The 17,125-nt window shown below is 28.6% G+C and overlaps 1 protein-coding gene across 3 annotated transcripts in view; it reads right to left on the bottom strand.

Moving 5' to 3' along the window:
- Positions 1 to 17,125, bottom strand: part of LOC143233818 (ATP-dependent translocase ABCB1-like) — a 90,452-nt gene that overhangs the window by 62,193 nt on the left and 11,134 nt on the right. For all 3 annotated transcript variants that reach the window (XM_076470535.1, XM_076470533.1, XM_076470534.1), the window contains exons 3-9: positions 12,532 to 12,586; positions 11,117 to 11,310; positions 9,848 to 10,093; positions 7,868 to 8,039; positions 6,309 to 6,433; positions 4,049 to 4,238; positions 101 to 214 (exon numbers count right to left, since the gene is read on the bottom strand). In XM_076470535.1, coding sequence (XP_076326650.1) covers positions 101 to 214; positions 4,049 to 4,238; positions 6,309 to 6,433; positions 7,868 to 8,039; positions 9,848 to 10,093; positions 11,117 to 11,310; positions 12,532 to 12,586 — 1,096 coding nt within the window. The remainder of the gene's footprint in view (positions 1 to 100; positions 215 to 4,048; positions 4,239 to 6,308; positions 6,434 to 7,867; positions 8,040 to 9,847; positions 10,094 to 11,116; positions 11,311 to 12,531; positions 12,587 to 17,125) is intronic.

The raw sequence follows: 17,125 nt of genomic DNA, 5'->3' as shown, positions 1-17,125 counted from the left end.
TAACTCAAAGTTATTCAACAAAAATTCTAAGACACATGAATTTTGTTAAGCTCCAGTAGTAACCTAAGTATTCATAAAAGCAGAAAGTTTTTGTTCTTACTCTTTCTATGATCTCAAAGACCATACCAGCTGCTCCTCTGGCTATTGCAAAAGCTTCAAGGTATGGAGATGCCTGTCCCATGTTCATTGCTCCCATTAAAACATTAAAAAATACCTACAAGTAATTACACATATAGATCACTTTACACAGTCCAATTAATTTAATTGTTTCCAAATTATTAAATTTTTACCAGAGATTCTAAAATAGTCTCAACTTCAATATACATTATTTTTAAACATGATATCCAATTTACATGTGTTCATTAATAATTAATACAATCTATCTGATGTCACATTTCATTTATTTTGCATTCTTTTGAATATGTATATTTTATATCACATAGCTAGAGGAGGTGATTGACACAAGAAAGGTTAACTACCAATTACTATTTGCCCATCTTTTCAATACAACTGACAGCTAAGAATAAAACTCTCAAGACAGAAGGTGATGCACTCCATTGACTCTATGTGTAAAAAATCCTAGAAGGTTAGTGCTTAATGGTTGGAAGTAAGAGGGTTCTCAGGAAGTGAAAAGCCAACTGGTATGAGAGACAAAAGAACAAGGAATCATGAACTCAATGACTAGCTTGTTCCTGAAACTTGAATGGTCCACTGATCTATGGTTAATGTCTCCCATACTGACATGAAGCCCCTAAGATGATACCCCACAAGAATTGATCCCATAAAGTAGTCACTGATACTGAAATCCATGCACCACCCTGGAGAAGGATCCCTGCTGGTGAGGTAAAACTTTCATATGTGGAGGATGTGAAACAAAGTAATTTTTTTTAGGTTTTATATATACATTTGAATAATCAAAAGAATCATAAAATACTTCATCAAAACTTGCTCCAAATGTGACAGCAATATGTCTGTAGACTTTTACCATTCAAAACCGAGTTTCGATACACATGGTAAGCAGAGCACAGATAGCCCATTGTGTAGCTTTGTGCTTAATTCCAAACAAATTATTGATACCAAGAAGTTCATAATGATTTATCAAGTTTAATAATTAAACTTATATTTGTATTTAAAAAAGTACAAAATCTTGAGCAGGTAAAGAATTTAGCATGGACCCCAAAGCATTATTACCAACAAATACAAGCTAGGAAAAGTCCATAGAAAATTTCTCCATAGATAGTCCAAATTGTCCAAAACTACATCCTGTTATTGTATTTTTCAATTATAACATGCAGCAATATTCTGCATTTGTAACATACTTTTAATGTAAGAAGTTCTGTATTTCTAATGTAGTTTTAAACTATGCTACATAACAAATATTATGATTTTATAACATTGTATTTTTTAACTATATTATACAACTGCTTTATATTTCTTATGCTATTTTCAAATATGCCTTATAACAATTGTTATGATGTTATAATACCATATGTCTTAAGCCACCCTTTGTAAGAACTATTCTCCATTTTAATGTAATTTGCAAATATCTATAACAACTGTAACAAGTTAATAATACCATATGTTTAACCCTCTCAACAACCCTGTGCAAGTATCATGACTTTTTAAGAATTTTAATCAAAATTTAATTAAAACACTTCATTACCCTAGTATATTAACAAACATGACATAAAACATAGTTAATATATCAATTTTTTGCATTACACAAGTTCAAGTTCTTAATTTTGTAAGAGAATATTTAAAAACAATTTTCAATCTTACCCTTGTATGAGAACTGTGACATTTGCTCTCTAGTTATCATTTCTTCTCTAATTTATTTATAACCCCTCCAGAAAGTACAGAATTTAAGTTACTCATTATAATAGTTATTACTCAAGCAAAGTATAATTTTTATAGCCTTCAATCTTGTTTGTTTATGGAGTCATAAACCAGAAAAATCAGACCTGTCATCCCCTCTTTCACAAACTGACAACAGTTCTCTCTACCATTTAATACTATATTATTTATAACAAAATGTAATCCATTGTTTTAAAATATGAAATGACATATTTAATTAAGTGCAACATATAAAGAATTGTCTGTCTTGCTTTCAGTTCAGACTTTATTTTCATGGGAAACATGCCAATAAGCTTAGGTAAATTTTTAATGCTCTTTTCACATAATTATACAGCAAGCCAAATCATTATAATTATAGAATATTGTCTACTCTTTACATGTTACTATGCTGTGATCTAAAGTGCATTACTGAATTAAATAAAAAAGTATTTAATGTAATATTACTATTAGTATAAAAAGGTAAAATTAAGTCACATTGACAGCTAAGTATTATGTTTCTAGTTTTTCGTGTGTACAATTTATTTATAACTATAAAAAGTAACCAAATTTTAAAATTGAAAACTTGTTAGGTTATATTAGGTAAAATAAAGAAAATAATAATTTTTCACAAAGTTTACTCATGAATAACTCATATGTTATATTATTTGATAGAGTAACATGAGCTACACATTCACTAAGTGATCTACAGCCTGTGAGGCTCTGCTATTAGTTGAAACAGTTCAAAAGCCAATAAAACAATAAAATTTAACAGATTTACACTGTTACTAGCTTTAAGCTATTTAAAATGAACAATTGTAGTTTTCTGTTACAATCTGAAGTCATTGTAGGAAGAAAAAAGAGTAATTTACACTAATTTTGTACTTTTTTTTATGGTTGGTCAGTTTAATCAACCCTGTATAAATAACAGATAAAATACAGTTTTACTGAAGAAAAAAGTTTGAAATTTATTTAGGAGATTTTGGAGATTATCTAAATCTGACAATTTTCAGATGACGTAATTTTAATCTTAACATGAAAATATCTTTGCACTCAGAGCAGTCAACACTTTCCATATAATCATGGAGGAATTAGCAGTAAAAACAATTTGTAATAATCTCTGATGTTTTGTCTATAAAAAGCTTATAATACTTACTGAGAACTTGTAAAATTTCACAAAGATACACAAAACATATTAAGAGTTATAGTATGGAAAAATCCACAGGTCAGTATGAAGTCAAGATTTAGGTCAGTTAACACCGCCTGTAGTGAGAACTATACTACACAAAGTAACAACTCTTCTGTATTTCTAGTGTACATTTTAACTATGCTATAACTTTTCTGGGTTCCTAATGCTGTATTTATAAGATTGGTTACATTATATCATTTCTTTAAATCTCTAGCACCAGTACTTTTTCATATATTTCTACTACTTTTATATTCATAAAGTCATACATTTTCCTCTCACTTATGCCAAAAATGTAAGATTTACAATACTGTAAATGCATTTGTTTGGATTTTGTTTTAGTCCTCTGCTATTGTAACTTAAATCTTTCTTTGCTAAGCTATGCAAAATTCTTCTTAATCTTTTGAAATACTGTAAAGCTACATGTTCATGATTAATTTAATCACCTACTTTTGACCTGTTGTTAAAGTACATTGTGGTTTGAGGTTTCTTATGACTTAGAATAGTTTATGTATATGTTTTGTAAATCCATATATATAGTTAGTTAGTTCATTCTAACCTATTAATAAACATTCATGTTTAATATTGTATATTTCTAACAAATAAGACAGAGCTTAGACTGTTATTTCACGTTTTTATTTTATGTCCTTGGTTTTGAAACAGGAGTATTTTCTTTCTCTAATTTATTTTCTTCATCAGTGTAACATATACAATTTAATAAAACATGCTACTGAAAGTTTGTAAGATTTCTTACTTCTTGCATCTGTTGTATTTCAGTACATAAAGTTTATTATAAATAATGATGATACTCCCACTTAATAGCATACACATTAAATCATTTATAGTATCTACAAGTTGAACAGGTACATTGAGTTCTAGACCAAGATGAAAGAAGGTAAGACCTTGGAAATGTTTTATCTCTCTTTCTTTTATTCCTTCATCATTATGAGGCATGTTTTCAGTACAAACATACAATTTTGGATGAAAGTGCTCAGGCTTAAATTATTAAAGCATAAACTAGAATGTACTTACAATAATCAGAGTACTTGGGACATACTCATCGTTTCCAGCTTCATGAGACTCTATGATTAATCTGACACCATACCAGAATGCTAAAGCATAACTTGCATAGATACACAGCCACACCATAGAAGCTCCAATACTTGTTACCATGCATCTCTTTATTCCATTTTTTCGTGCTTGAACTAAATTTCTTTCATACCTATCAAATACAATTTCCTAAATGTAATACTGTTTCAGTACAGTTAGTATTCTATAAAATCTTTTATGATGTACAATCTAACAAAAATATGCATTTATGTTACATTAAATGGTGCAGTTCTGTTCCTTCCTTATCTATGTAAGTATAATTTGTTATATAGAGCTGTGTCAAGCTCTGCTGCTCAAATGCCCAAACCTTATAGCAAATTTCTTTAATACATATTTAGAAACATTTCCTCTTTAAAAAAATTTCAATTTTTTCTTTGTAATTTCACAAGTTTAAGCTACATTTCCCCCCCTCAAACTCAAAAGGGTTTTTAAACAGATAATTACTTAGTTTCACTGTTTGGATCTGATTTATTTACAAGATGGTTAAAGTCCAGTTTTCCTCTCAGTAGTGTATGTAGCCAAAACACATTATCTATTCAAACTTAAAGCAATTTTACAAATTCTTTTTCAGGTGGATGTATAATATCTTTTATAATGTAATGCATTTAAATCATTCAATTTCATCAGCTTGTCTAAGAAAACTAATATATAACTAGGTCAATCCTTTATGGACATCCAAAATATTACATAAAGCAGTACAAAATGCTTAGATTATGTTTAGAAAAATAAATAGAGTTCTTTTTCTTAAAATAATTTATTGATCTGAGATTATTGTGTTAGCCAGTTTTAGTTATGGATTTATTTTTTGTATGCTATATAAATATTTGTATTTTTATGCCTGATTATGAATTATGTAAAAGTACCATTTCTTTTTACATCTTAACCATTCCTAAATTTTTATGAATTTTGTTAGGTGTTTGATATTTTATTACTGTAAAAATGTTGATACTCTGTTTTTCCTGTAGTTATCTACTTTTGTCTCTTTCACTTTAGGTACATAATTTAGTGACACAAAATGTTATCTGACTTGAGAAACTCCTGAATGAAGTTTTAAATGTGTATGTGGAAGATAGCACAGTATATTGTGCTAAAGACCAAAGTTTATTTGATAAAACAATTACCCCCATCTTGAGTTACTGAAGAATACACATACCATTTTAATAGTTCAGTATCAATCAAAGACAAAACATTGATTACGTAGTTACAAAGTGTTAAACACATTTGTTAGATATTCAATCAAACACTGAAAAACATGCATGATATCTATAAAATATGTTTAGGAAATTTAGTAATATTTATTTAGCAATAAGTAGGATTCTAAGTTTATATTTCATACAGTTCTTTTATCATTAGTGCACTCTCTATTAAACCAACAATGAAAATGCTTTTTTCTTTATAACAATGCATTACAAGAACAGCTTCATTACTTAAGTTATTTAGACAAGTTACATTTATTTAAGCAGAAATTTCTTTTGGTATAAAATACTACATTAAAACACTTATCATACTTTCTTATTAATATATTCCAGAAAACAAGAAAGGATCCTTAGAAAAAGAAGCAAAAACAAGATACTGAAAACCCTTGAAATTCACTATTTTTCACCAAAAATTATAATTTTCTTTAAAACTGAGATAAAATATCACCATGATTTTAATCAATTTGTAGTGATAATATCTATTTATTTCTGTGCATTATAATTTTGTGAGAGGCCTTTCTGTCATTATAAATTAGTCCTAGATGAAACCCTGAAATATACAGGTGTTGTTTTTTTCATTTATTTATTTGTTAATTATTTCATTTGTAGCTTATTATTATTATATTCACATTTTTAAATGTTTTATAGCTGTAAATATATTATTATATTATAAACACAGCAGTATTTTCTATCTCTGGAGTAAATTTTAAATGCTAATTATGTTTCATTTTCAACTGATCATTCAGTAAACATTTTGTAATTTATATTATATGTAATTCTATAATGTGCCTTTCTCTGTTTCAGTTATTTGATATTCTTCAACATAACAACAGCCATTTTATTCATCCATTTTAAAACACAAAATTCCCAAATACATTTTAAATTATAACACCTAGCAATGCATCAAGTAATTGGATATGATATTGAATATTAACAAATTACTATTACTCACTAAAAAAAACGTTAAAACAGTTATATCATCACACCTGTCAATCTCTTTTTTTTCTCCTCCAAATGCAACTACAGTTCTTATTGATGATAATACTTCTTCAGCTACAGCACCGGCACTCCCATAAGCTGTTAACTCATTTGCTGATAGTGTGGCTTGGACCTGAGAGGGACAAAGTACAAAACATCAACAAATATTACTGTGAATATGTCACCTAAGATAAGCATATACACATATTTATAAGGTTACTGATAAAAACAGATAATTCAATATTGTGTGCAGCGGTGGAAGGACTTGTTTTTATATCAGGTTTGATGCACAGGTAGTCTACTGTAAAACTTGAAAAACTAAGAATCTATTAATACAAATAATTCATTTTCATCCTGTGCTTTTTTGAATTATTTTTCATCCTCAAAATTTTCTAGTATTCCCAGATTAATATTTTTCTTCCCTTTGTTTATTGCCATTTCCCAAATTTAATTCAAATAATTTTTTTAATTCTCAAATTTGTACTTCTCATATTTGTGTTTAAATATTTTCATGTTTCAATATTCGTTAACAGTTTTTTTTATGCAATTTCCAACACTTATAAATTATTAAAGCCTTATCTTTCACAAAAAATATTATAATTTTGATTTTTACATTTTTTTAAATTTATGTCTGAACTTATTGCAGAATCATCAAAATTTAACCAGTAGTTTGTTTGCAGACTCTTCCCAAATTTAATTAAATTCAAGATTTCCAAAGCAATAATATTGTTCATTTTTTAATACTGTGCATAGCTACACAAGGGCTAGCTGCACTCACCATCCCCAATTTAGCAGCCAACCCACTCCAAACTTTTCGGCTATTCTTTACCAATGGAGAGCAGGACTGACCATCACATTATAATGCCCCCATGGCTGAAAGGGTAGGCATGTTTGGTGGGGCAAGGATTCAAACATGCAAATCTCAGATTGCAAATCCAGTGCCCTAACCACCTGGCCATGCTGGGCCAGGGATAATATTAATTTTAACTTTTACATTCTTTTTTGTTTCTTACTTTTCCCCTCTAACTTTTCTTTTTTCAACAGAAAACAATTTGAGAGATTCTAACCTCTCCTCATACAATTACATAACATAATTAGTTACAGACAGTTATGTGTATCTCAAATATTTTAGTTGATTTGAACATCAGTTCATATCAGCCTGACATGTTGACTTTTAAACTGGTCACAATTGTTTTTTTATTTTAATGTTGAATAAATTTTAGTTGAATTCCAGATTAAATAAAGGTAGAGTTCACTTCATGCCATTAGACATTACTAATCAAGCCTATTGATATATTGTGAATAAGATTTTCAATGCTGTAAATATTTGAAGAATCACAGGGAAACGTCACAAGAGTTCACCCTACAAGGTGTTTCAAACACTTACACTGATCTTATAATCATCATATACTTTAAGTAGGTTCAGTTACATATAGTTACTAAACAAAGTTAAACATTTTATAAAATGGGCAGCTTTGTCAGCATGGTAGTGAAGTACAAGTGTAAAAGAATGAACTAAATTCTAAACACAATTTAATATTTATATAAATATACTTAGTTTACTCACTTTTGCCAGAACTCCACCAGATATTATGAGAATTGGCATTGCAGAAAGAATGACCAGTGTTAATTTCCAGCCATACACTAGTGCAACAACCAAACTGACTATAGTTGTTGACATGAAGAAGACACACATTCCTGTTTTTTCACCAATACCATCTTGAATTCTATTTAGATCTCTGGAAATACAATATTTAAAAGCTTATAAAACTATTAAACATACAAAAAACAAACTGTGGTTTCACTGCCTTTGGCTATTTAATTCTAGATACAGTTTGCAAAACTTTTTGTACAGAAGTGAAGTTATATGATAACTTGAAAGACATACATCTATTCTTATTTTACAAGACAGCATTTATAACTTTATACTTAAGTACCCGAGTCTAAACATTTTATCAATTTCATTTCTAATATGCACTGGTAAAATCAAAATCAACATATGATACAAGTCATTTTAAACAAAATTATGCAATCCTCTGCTATAATTAAAATATTAACTTGATACTACTGTTTTGTTGGTATATATACCAATACATGCTAATCAGCTTATCACATGTATGATTCAAAGCATTTTCTTTTTTAATTTAACTCCTGATCACTTCATACACATTAAAAATGAAGCACTGACAGAATTCAAAGCTATTAATCAAATCTATATTCGCAATAATTGTGCACCATGTCACTAAGAGCAGAGGATTGAAAATTTTTCTCAACAAATTTTTCCACTAAATAATCAATCTTCCAGCTGTTATGAAAAGAAAAAAAACTAAGGATATTCATTATCAAAAATCCAAATTTTGGAAGTGCTTTTAAAAGAACATACGTGTACAAATTATTCCTTTACATGTTTTTTATTGTGATGAAATCAATATTCAAAACTAAACCACAACTACTTGATAAACTCTTATAATGCTTAAAAATTCTGATGATCACAAAAATACACAAATTAATTCCTTTGTTCAAGGCCATTGTCTTTAAACACAGTGTATTTTATTTTGAAACCTGTGCTGAAAAAGAATGAAATATGAGCTCAAAATGACAACTTACAAACAATTCAAATAAGATATTTGGATTACAGTTAGCAGAGTTATAAAACTAAGTGTGATTGACAATTATAAAAAGTTATAGTTTTTATAAAAAAAAAAAAAGACCATCTCTTATATTGAATAATTTATATAAAGTGGTGTAGGATTGCTCATTTTTAAAACAAGAACATCTTTTGTGCATCAGCTAAATCAGGTTAGGCTTTTATGCTTAATTTCTGAAGGACATCGAAGACAAAAATGATCTTCTGAAATGGCACATTTCAGTGTTTTTTATATATATTGAACATGATTTTTGGTTAGCAGCAGCATACACCCTAATACTTTGATTAATTTCCCTGTTATTCTAAAATGTAGTTACACTCCCACACAAGTTACTTGTTCTTTTCATATCATTGAACCTAGATGTTTTAAAATCAAGAATTTTGTTAAAAACTTGTAAATGGAGCTCACAAAATATTAGTCATCAGAAAAGTCATGGCACTCTGTAGAGAAGTATAGTAATATGTTGGTGAAAAGTACAGATCATATTAAATCAACCTATACAAATGGCATTAAGATAAATATTAATACTTATGCCACAGTGCAACATATAAAAATATATGAAAATATAAAAGTATAAAACATATTTTTCTTATTAGTAAGATTACAAAGTTCACCATCTTCTATGATCACTATATGTTTTATTGGGTGTTATAATTACATGAAATATTTTTAACTGCTTGTTTCCTTGTCTTTGTGAGAAAAACTACTTTTGTGAGATGTTTGAGAAGTAATCATAACTGTCAATAAGTACAGTATGCTCATTAAATATTTATTACCCTTAATTTAAAGAGCTTTAACCATGGTTTCATTTTCCCTATAAAAATATTATACTTGAAAATTCTCCTATTTATTTTATTGTTTTACTAATTATATTAAAACCGAGAACACCTTTTACTTACGTAGTCACTCGACTGGCAAAATCACCAGTCTGATGAGTATCAAACCATGCTAAATCTTGATGAACAACAGCTTTCATGAAATAGTGACGGATGCGAAAAGCTTGGTTTTCAGCTGAAATAGCCAAACTAGTGACCATAACATAGTTTAGAAAAAGTACAATTACACCAATTAGAGCCATGCCTAGTCCAAACTTCCTGATATCAGAAAGAAACCCTTGCATAATAGCATCTTCCTCTGCCATATCACTATAAAATACAAAAAAATCTGATTACATATAAATAATATTGGAAAACCACATACAATGATCCAAATAAATAGTTACATTATTTTGAAGAATATATTACTCATTCTTATAATCAGTTTAATGCTTTGGTACTAATTAAGTACAAGTACTGCTCAATATTACATGGTTTATTATAATCTTTCTTTCATGGTTTTCTACAACAAAATAGGTAAAACTTTATTAAACCTGTTATTATTATTATTACACATATTTATACATAAGCACAGAAAGAAAATAATCCAAACATGTTAGATTTTGCAAAATGTAACAAACGTGAAAGAAAAGACACAATAGTTGTTCTTTTGTATTCTTTTAAAATATTTTATGTATATATGAGATAAAATAAAGTTACTAAAACAAATTTAAAGCCTTTTGAATGATTTAGAGCAGTGAACCATGAGAGACTCATTTATGGTCTGCTTTGGGTCTGGACAACTTTGATTGCTTAAGTTATAAATCAACTCCATATCTAGGCATTTATTATCGTGTTGTGTACAAAACACAAAGTGAGTCTTTATATGCAGAAGGTAAAAAAAAACCCTGATTTACAGAATGTTGCACCTTACTTATGAAAGTTCATCATTAAATAATGTCTCTCCTTTATGAAATTAATGAAAAACTTATGAGGCTAAACTCTTGTGCTAAACTTTAAAAGAATGTTATGTGTATAAAGCTTTTAGTTTTTGTCAAGCCAATAAAGAAGTGAATATTTAAAACTGTTAACTATTCCAGATTGAGATGCAAGTTAACAGGTGTAGTATTTGCAACTTCTTTGACTGAGTACTGAAGAAAAAATGCAAACACCTAATACTAGAAGCATTTCTTAAATTTTGTTGTAAGACAAGTCATGCTACAGTACACTGAAATGTGCCAAACTAAAAAGTATTATATTAGAAACAAAAAGACTTATATCACAAAAGATAAATATCTGTGCCCATGGACAGAAAAAAATATTTTAGAGGCTGTAGTATTTAAAAATACTTACAAAACTGATAAAAGTGTTGCATTTGATGAATTTTTGTTTATTTCATCACTTATTAGGTTTTGATTGTATAATACAAAAGTATCCAATAGGTCTCCTAAAAGCACAATAATAGCTGGCATTGAAGCACCTGATAGCAGTGGAGCCAAGCATCCAATAGCAATCAAAATTTTGTCTTTTCTTGAGGCATACTGAAACTAATAAAAAAGCAAATTAAAAATGTAGTAATGTTACAGTGGGATTAAAAAATTATTTTAAATTACCAATTGGGGTACTGTTATTTGATATTGGTTTCTATCATGATAATACTGATACTGCATATTTTTATATTTTCTTTCAGAATTTTTAAAAATATGATTTAATTCAAGTTTTGACTCACAAAATTACATAAAACCCATAATTCTAAATATAATTATCTATTGCTATTCCTTAATAACCATTTCAAAAAGCTCTTGAACAATGTTTGACATTTGTAATCTCAATGCTACATAACACTAACTCTGCTGTACAAGCAAAATGAACCCTTATGTTAAAAAGATATTTAATTTCTTTGCGTAGTGTTTTCACACATTAAACTTAGATACACCTTTACTACCAAATATAACACCAAAACCTGTTCTACAAGAATAAAATCCAGAAATTGCAGAAATCCTTCAAAGTTTATCAATAAACTTATTCCTTACATACAAATTAATTATTATCAACTCCACCATCAGGTGTCTTTACCAACATATTTGTGAATATTCAACAGACACATTTTCTAATACTTAATGTCATGACATTGTGTTAGCACACACACAAACATCATAATTCACCTATTTAAGAAGGAAAATTTTAAATTTTTACACATAACTGTCACTTGACTATTGCTAGGGGCAGATATTTTGTATATGACAATTTAAAATTTTCAAGGGTAATTTAATTACATTTTCTAACTAATATTCAAATAGAATGATTGAAATTATGAGTATATGCAAGTAACAATAAAATGCCATAAAGCATTCAAAAGGAAAAATGACACCACCTGTCACACCTTCAGGCTAAAACCTAATGAATGTTGCTCAAATTTTAAACAAGTATTAAATGATATATGAATGAGAATTCATTTTAAAAACAAAACACACATGAACTTATGAACTTAATACTTCCCTAAAAAAGTGTGTGTGTGTTTTCTTATAGCAAAGCCACATTGGGCAATTTGCTGAGCCCACTGAGGGATATTGAAATCTTGAATTCAGCATTGTAAATCCATAGACTTACTGCTGGACCAGCAGAGGCTCCCTTAAAGAAATGAGCCTGAACACTCATAACTAAGCCACCTGTCATTTTAATGCCTTTTTATACTTTTGTGATATTGAACATTATTTTTTCTCAATAGTCATTTACAATAACTTATTTGTTAAAAAAGCTAAACTTACAAGACTTAAGAATGAAACTGGTGGTGGTCCACTTTCTTTTTCTTTTGAGTCATTCCTTAAAAAAAAAAAAGGGTTTAAAAATTTCTTATTGTTTGTTTACTTTAATCAGAAAGATAAAATATTATGCATTCATTCTTAAACTTTCATTCATATATTTTATTGCATGAGGACTAAAACGAAATAATTACCTGTACAGCATACATATGTATGCAAAGTTTCTAAACTAACTAATATCCACAGTTTCAAAGCTAGACTTTGCAAAACACTATTTCATCACTACAATCATATCTCCAGGTATATTTAAAATGATAACTTTCTTCCTCCCTTCACGTTGAAACTACATTTAAATGTTTATGCCTACTTACACATCAGTTCAATCCAGAATATTAACAACAATATCAACTTTAGAAGCCTTAGAAACTATTCCATTATTCATATCATTGATTAACCATTTTATTAAATACCCATTTTAGATCAATTTAACAGGTTGGTAGATGATTACAGCAGTGAATGCAATAATTAAACTCATTCTAAAGATACCTGATCAAAGCTGAAATCCAGGAAGATGATTAAAGACACTGTAAAGTGCTATGAACTTTTTTTTCAATATTAGCAAACACTTATTTTCCCTTGATATATATGAAGAAACATGGTATAATGTTTTGTATTTTTAGGATATCCAACATATTTTCATTTTTTCCAGATTGTAGTAGTAATTGTGTAAGCACATATTTCACTTTAAGATAGCTGCAAACTTGTAGTTATAACATCATTTTTAGGCAGTTAGGATATTACTGCATCCAGAATCATCATCAGGTACTTAAAAGATTCAGGACTCAGTCCCATAGCCCCCCAGAACAATAATTAGGTATTTCAACATTTTTTTCAAACACAAAATACAATGATGTACAAATAATGTATTGAACTACTCTAGTAAGATTAAACAAGCTACAGAGTATTATTTAATTTCAGTCATATATAGCAATACATAGAAGACATTTTAGTACAATAAATAAATGATCTTATAGCACAAAAGTGGTTATTTGTGATATTAAAATATCTTATACACACCAATATGCACTACTGAAATTAAATAATAAGTTTTAAAACATTGACTGTGCCATCCATAGTGCAGCCTCATTAACCCTAACTCGCACTTTCAAACTAGTTTTATGATTGCCATTGCTATAAGACTGTTCCTAAAGGTATTTATAACCATATAAAATTACCAGACCTTTTAAAGGAGAATCAGAAATCATGAAAAAAGGTGGTTAGATTTCTCTCTTCCATTATTAATCACTTAATAAGGCTATTTGCAAAGAACAACAAACACCTAAAATAATTCAACAAAACCAAATGCCTTTAAATAAATCCCAAGAAACGTTAGTGTGTTTAAATATATTGCCTTCTCTTGAACAAACTTTTTATTCTATTCAGTGGAACTATTTCTATGAAAACAGAGAAACAACTAAAACACAGAAAAATATAACAAACTCAATCTCTACTACAACCAATACTAATCATTAATTCAATTTCTGAAATTTGTTCAACTACAGATGCAACAAATCATGCCACTTCCAAATGTCTCAAAATACACATTTTTGATATCAACAAATGACAACCTTCCCATGCTAACAAAGATATTGAAATGAAAATCTTAAAGGTGAAGAGAAAGATCAGAAACATTGTACAAAGAAATAGAAACCAATAAACCAAGCCCACCTTAAGTTCCAAAGAATAATTTAGCCATTAAAAATGTTAAAAAAGAGAATCAAAACATCATAAAAGAATCAGACAAATGTAACAATTTTGTAGTTATGAGCAAAAACATTTATAAACAAAAAATTTTTGATCACCTTAAAGGTAAAAATAATTTCAAAGAATTGAGATAAAAGCTATTGAGATTATATATGAGCTTACAAAAGCAAGTAACCTCCATAAGAAATTAATGAATGAAATGCATTCCAGAATTATATGGTTTACCAAAGGAAATTAATCTGGATATGCTACTAAGACCCATAGTCTCAGCATATGGCAGTGCTAATGAAGGCTGTCATGACTTATACATATAATTTTGGTGTCATTTCTAAATCATATTCTAGCTCACTTTAATACCACACAAGACTTGCTATCACAAATGAAAGATGTACCTCCCATACTGACCAACATTAGAATACTTTTGACTTTGGATGTCATAGCTCTGTGCATGGGTACAGAAACAGATTACGGCACCAATGCAGTTTGTGAATTCATGTGAAATCAATTAAACAATTTGGAGATGTATGGACTGAGAGTAAACATTGTTAGAGATATCTTGCACTTCATCCTTAACAATGGATATTTTCATTTTTACAATAAAATACAGGAAGAGAACAAAAAAAAACTGACCCCCTTGAAAATGTTGTTACTTTTTTATATATTTTGTTAGATAACAGAAAAATATGTAAAACTATATGCTTTTAGAACATATTTAGATGAGATATGTTCAAATATGACCTCAAATCTGAATTTTAACACTGGTTTCATAAATACCTGAAGTTTTAACGATTTTAGTTACATATTCTCATAAAAAGTTTACTTCACTTGCTGTAGTTTCTTAGATCATATTCCACTTAGCCTAGAAATGATCAAACAAGTTTCTCTTCAATAATCAAATGTAAAAATGAAACTCAAAATAACACAAACAAGTTTCAAAGTTAATATTTAGTTGGCATTCCCTTGACACTGACATTTACATGAAAACTTGTTTGATCATTTTGTAGGCTAATTGGAACAAGATCTAAGAAACTACAGAAGGTGTACAACACTTTAAAAAAAAAAAATGTAACTAAAATCATGAAAACTTCAGGTATTTGAAATTAGAATTTGAGATCATATTTGAATAATCTAACCAAGTGCATTCTGAAAACATATAATTTTACATATTTTTACTTTTATTTAATAAAAGATATAACAAATTAACAATATTTTAAGGAAGGGGGCACTTTTTTGGTCCATCCCTGTATATCTGCAACTAAGTGGTGTTTCAATGGGTAAGAGTAACTAGTATTTATACAGTAATATTTATGTACGTTTTTGAAACAATGGCACTTGACAAGATACCACCACCAGCCCTAATCTCTGGCTTAGATACATTGATGGGATCTCACCTCCATGATTACTGACTTTCACTTTAATACAAACAAACATTTGGTATTGCATTCCTATTCATAAATACATTTTTGCAAAAATGTGGTACTTTGTTTCAAAAATTTGGCCTTACTTTGATAAAGCATAAGATGCATACCTTGTGATAAATTATAACTATAAGACTTAAATGCAGTGATCAAAGCCACCAAAATTTCTCTAATTTTTATAAATATCCAAGAAGTTTTTTGTGGGACATTGCTATAAGTTTTTCTTTACATGAATTGAATTGTCATACTTTTTGTTGTGTTCAAACAATTTTTTTTTGTATGTATTTTATATTTTCCAATCATTTTTTGAAAATTTTTAGCCACTTGTTTTCAACTGAAAAATGTGTTTGACAATTATTTAATTGAAATAGAACCATTTCTTTTTAATGAGATGCTAATCTTATGCAACAAAGTGGCTAATTTTTTGCAACTATGTGTAATTTCTCCTCTTGAGAAATATAAGCTATAATTACCAAATTACCTATATAATTAGATTCTCACTTCGAAATAAACAAACCTAAAATTGCAAACAAACAAACTTTCAAGATGTCTTCAAAAAAAGCAATACAAAATAAATAAGATGGTACACTATATAAAACATAATTGGGTGAGACATTTTCTCGTGAGACTTTGTCCATATCCCACATAGATAATGTATCTGGATTATGCAACCACACAATCTTCCTTCTTTAATCCAATTTTTAGACTTTTTAAACTTGATAGGCCCAAACATCCAATTCACCTGGAATCATTTAAATGACATTAATTCAAAGATAAAAAATGACAATAAAATATAATCTACCTTGTTTAACAAACCAATTAGAAAACTTCTCTTTATTAACTTCAACTCCCATCATCCAAAATTTTCAAGAAAGGCACAATTATTGGAGAATTAAAACAGGATTGATTACAGCTATAGTGAAAAAACAATAATATCTTATGGGCAAGGAATATTCACATTCTTACACTGAATAGATTTTCAAGGACTATGATGCACAAAATCAGCATTGCACATCCAACATGAAAAACACAGGTAAGTATGAAGGTAAAAAAAAAATAATTCTAAAAACAATACAGAGAGATTATTTTTATAACATCTCTGATCAATGAAGCTATCTCCAAGAAAATAAAAACTACAATAACGAAACCTGAACTGCCAATTAAAGTTAAAGAATAGCCAGATCCAGTCCTAAAAAGCCAATCTCAGTATACTACCTGACAACACAATAAAGCTAACTTTCTTATAAAAATGTTTTTGCAATCTAAAGATAAGTTTCTTATCTACAATGTTGTTTACCAGCTTACAATTTAAACTCTGCTATCATATTTACTAAGGTGCAACCAGAAGAACCTTACATGAGGATAGGAGAATATACTGATGCTTTTTGTAAACAACAACATGAAAGAAGTGCAGTTGC

This window comes from Tachypleus tridentatus, chromosome 12 (genome assembly GCF_004210375.1).
Source record: "Tachypleus tridentatus isolate NWPU-2018 chromosome 12, ASM421037v1, whole genome shotgun sequence".
Classification (NCBI taxonomy): domain Eukaryota; kingdom Metazoa; phylum Arthropoda; class Merostomata; order Xiphosura; family Limulidae; genus Tachypleus; species Tachypleus tridentatus.
Note: the sequence above shows the minus strand (reverse complement) of the source record. Positions and strands in the feature narration are given on the sequence as shown.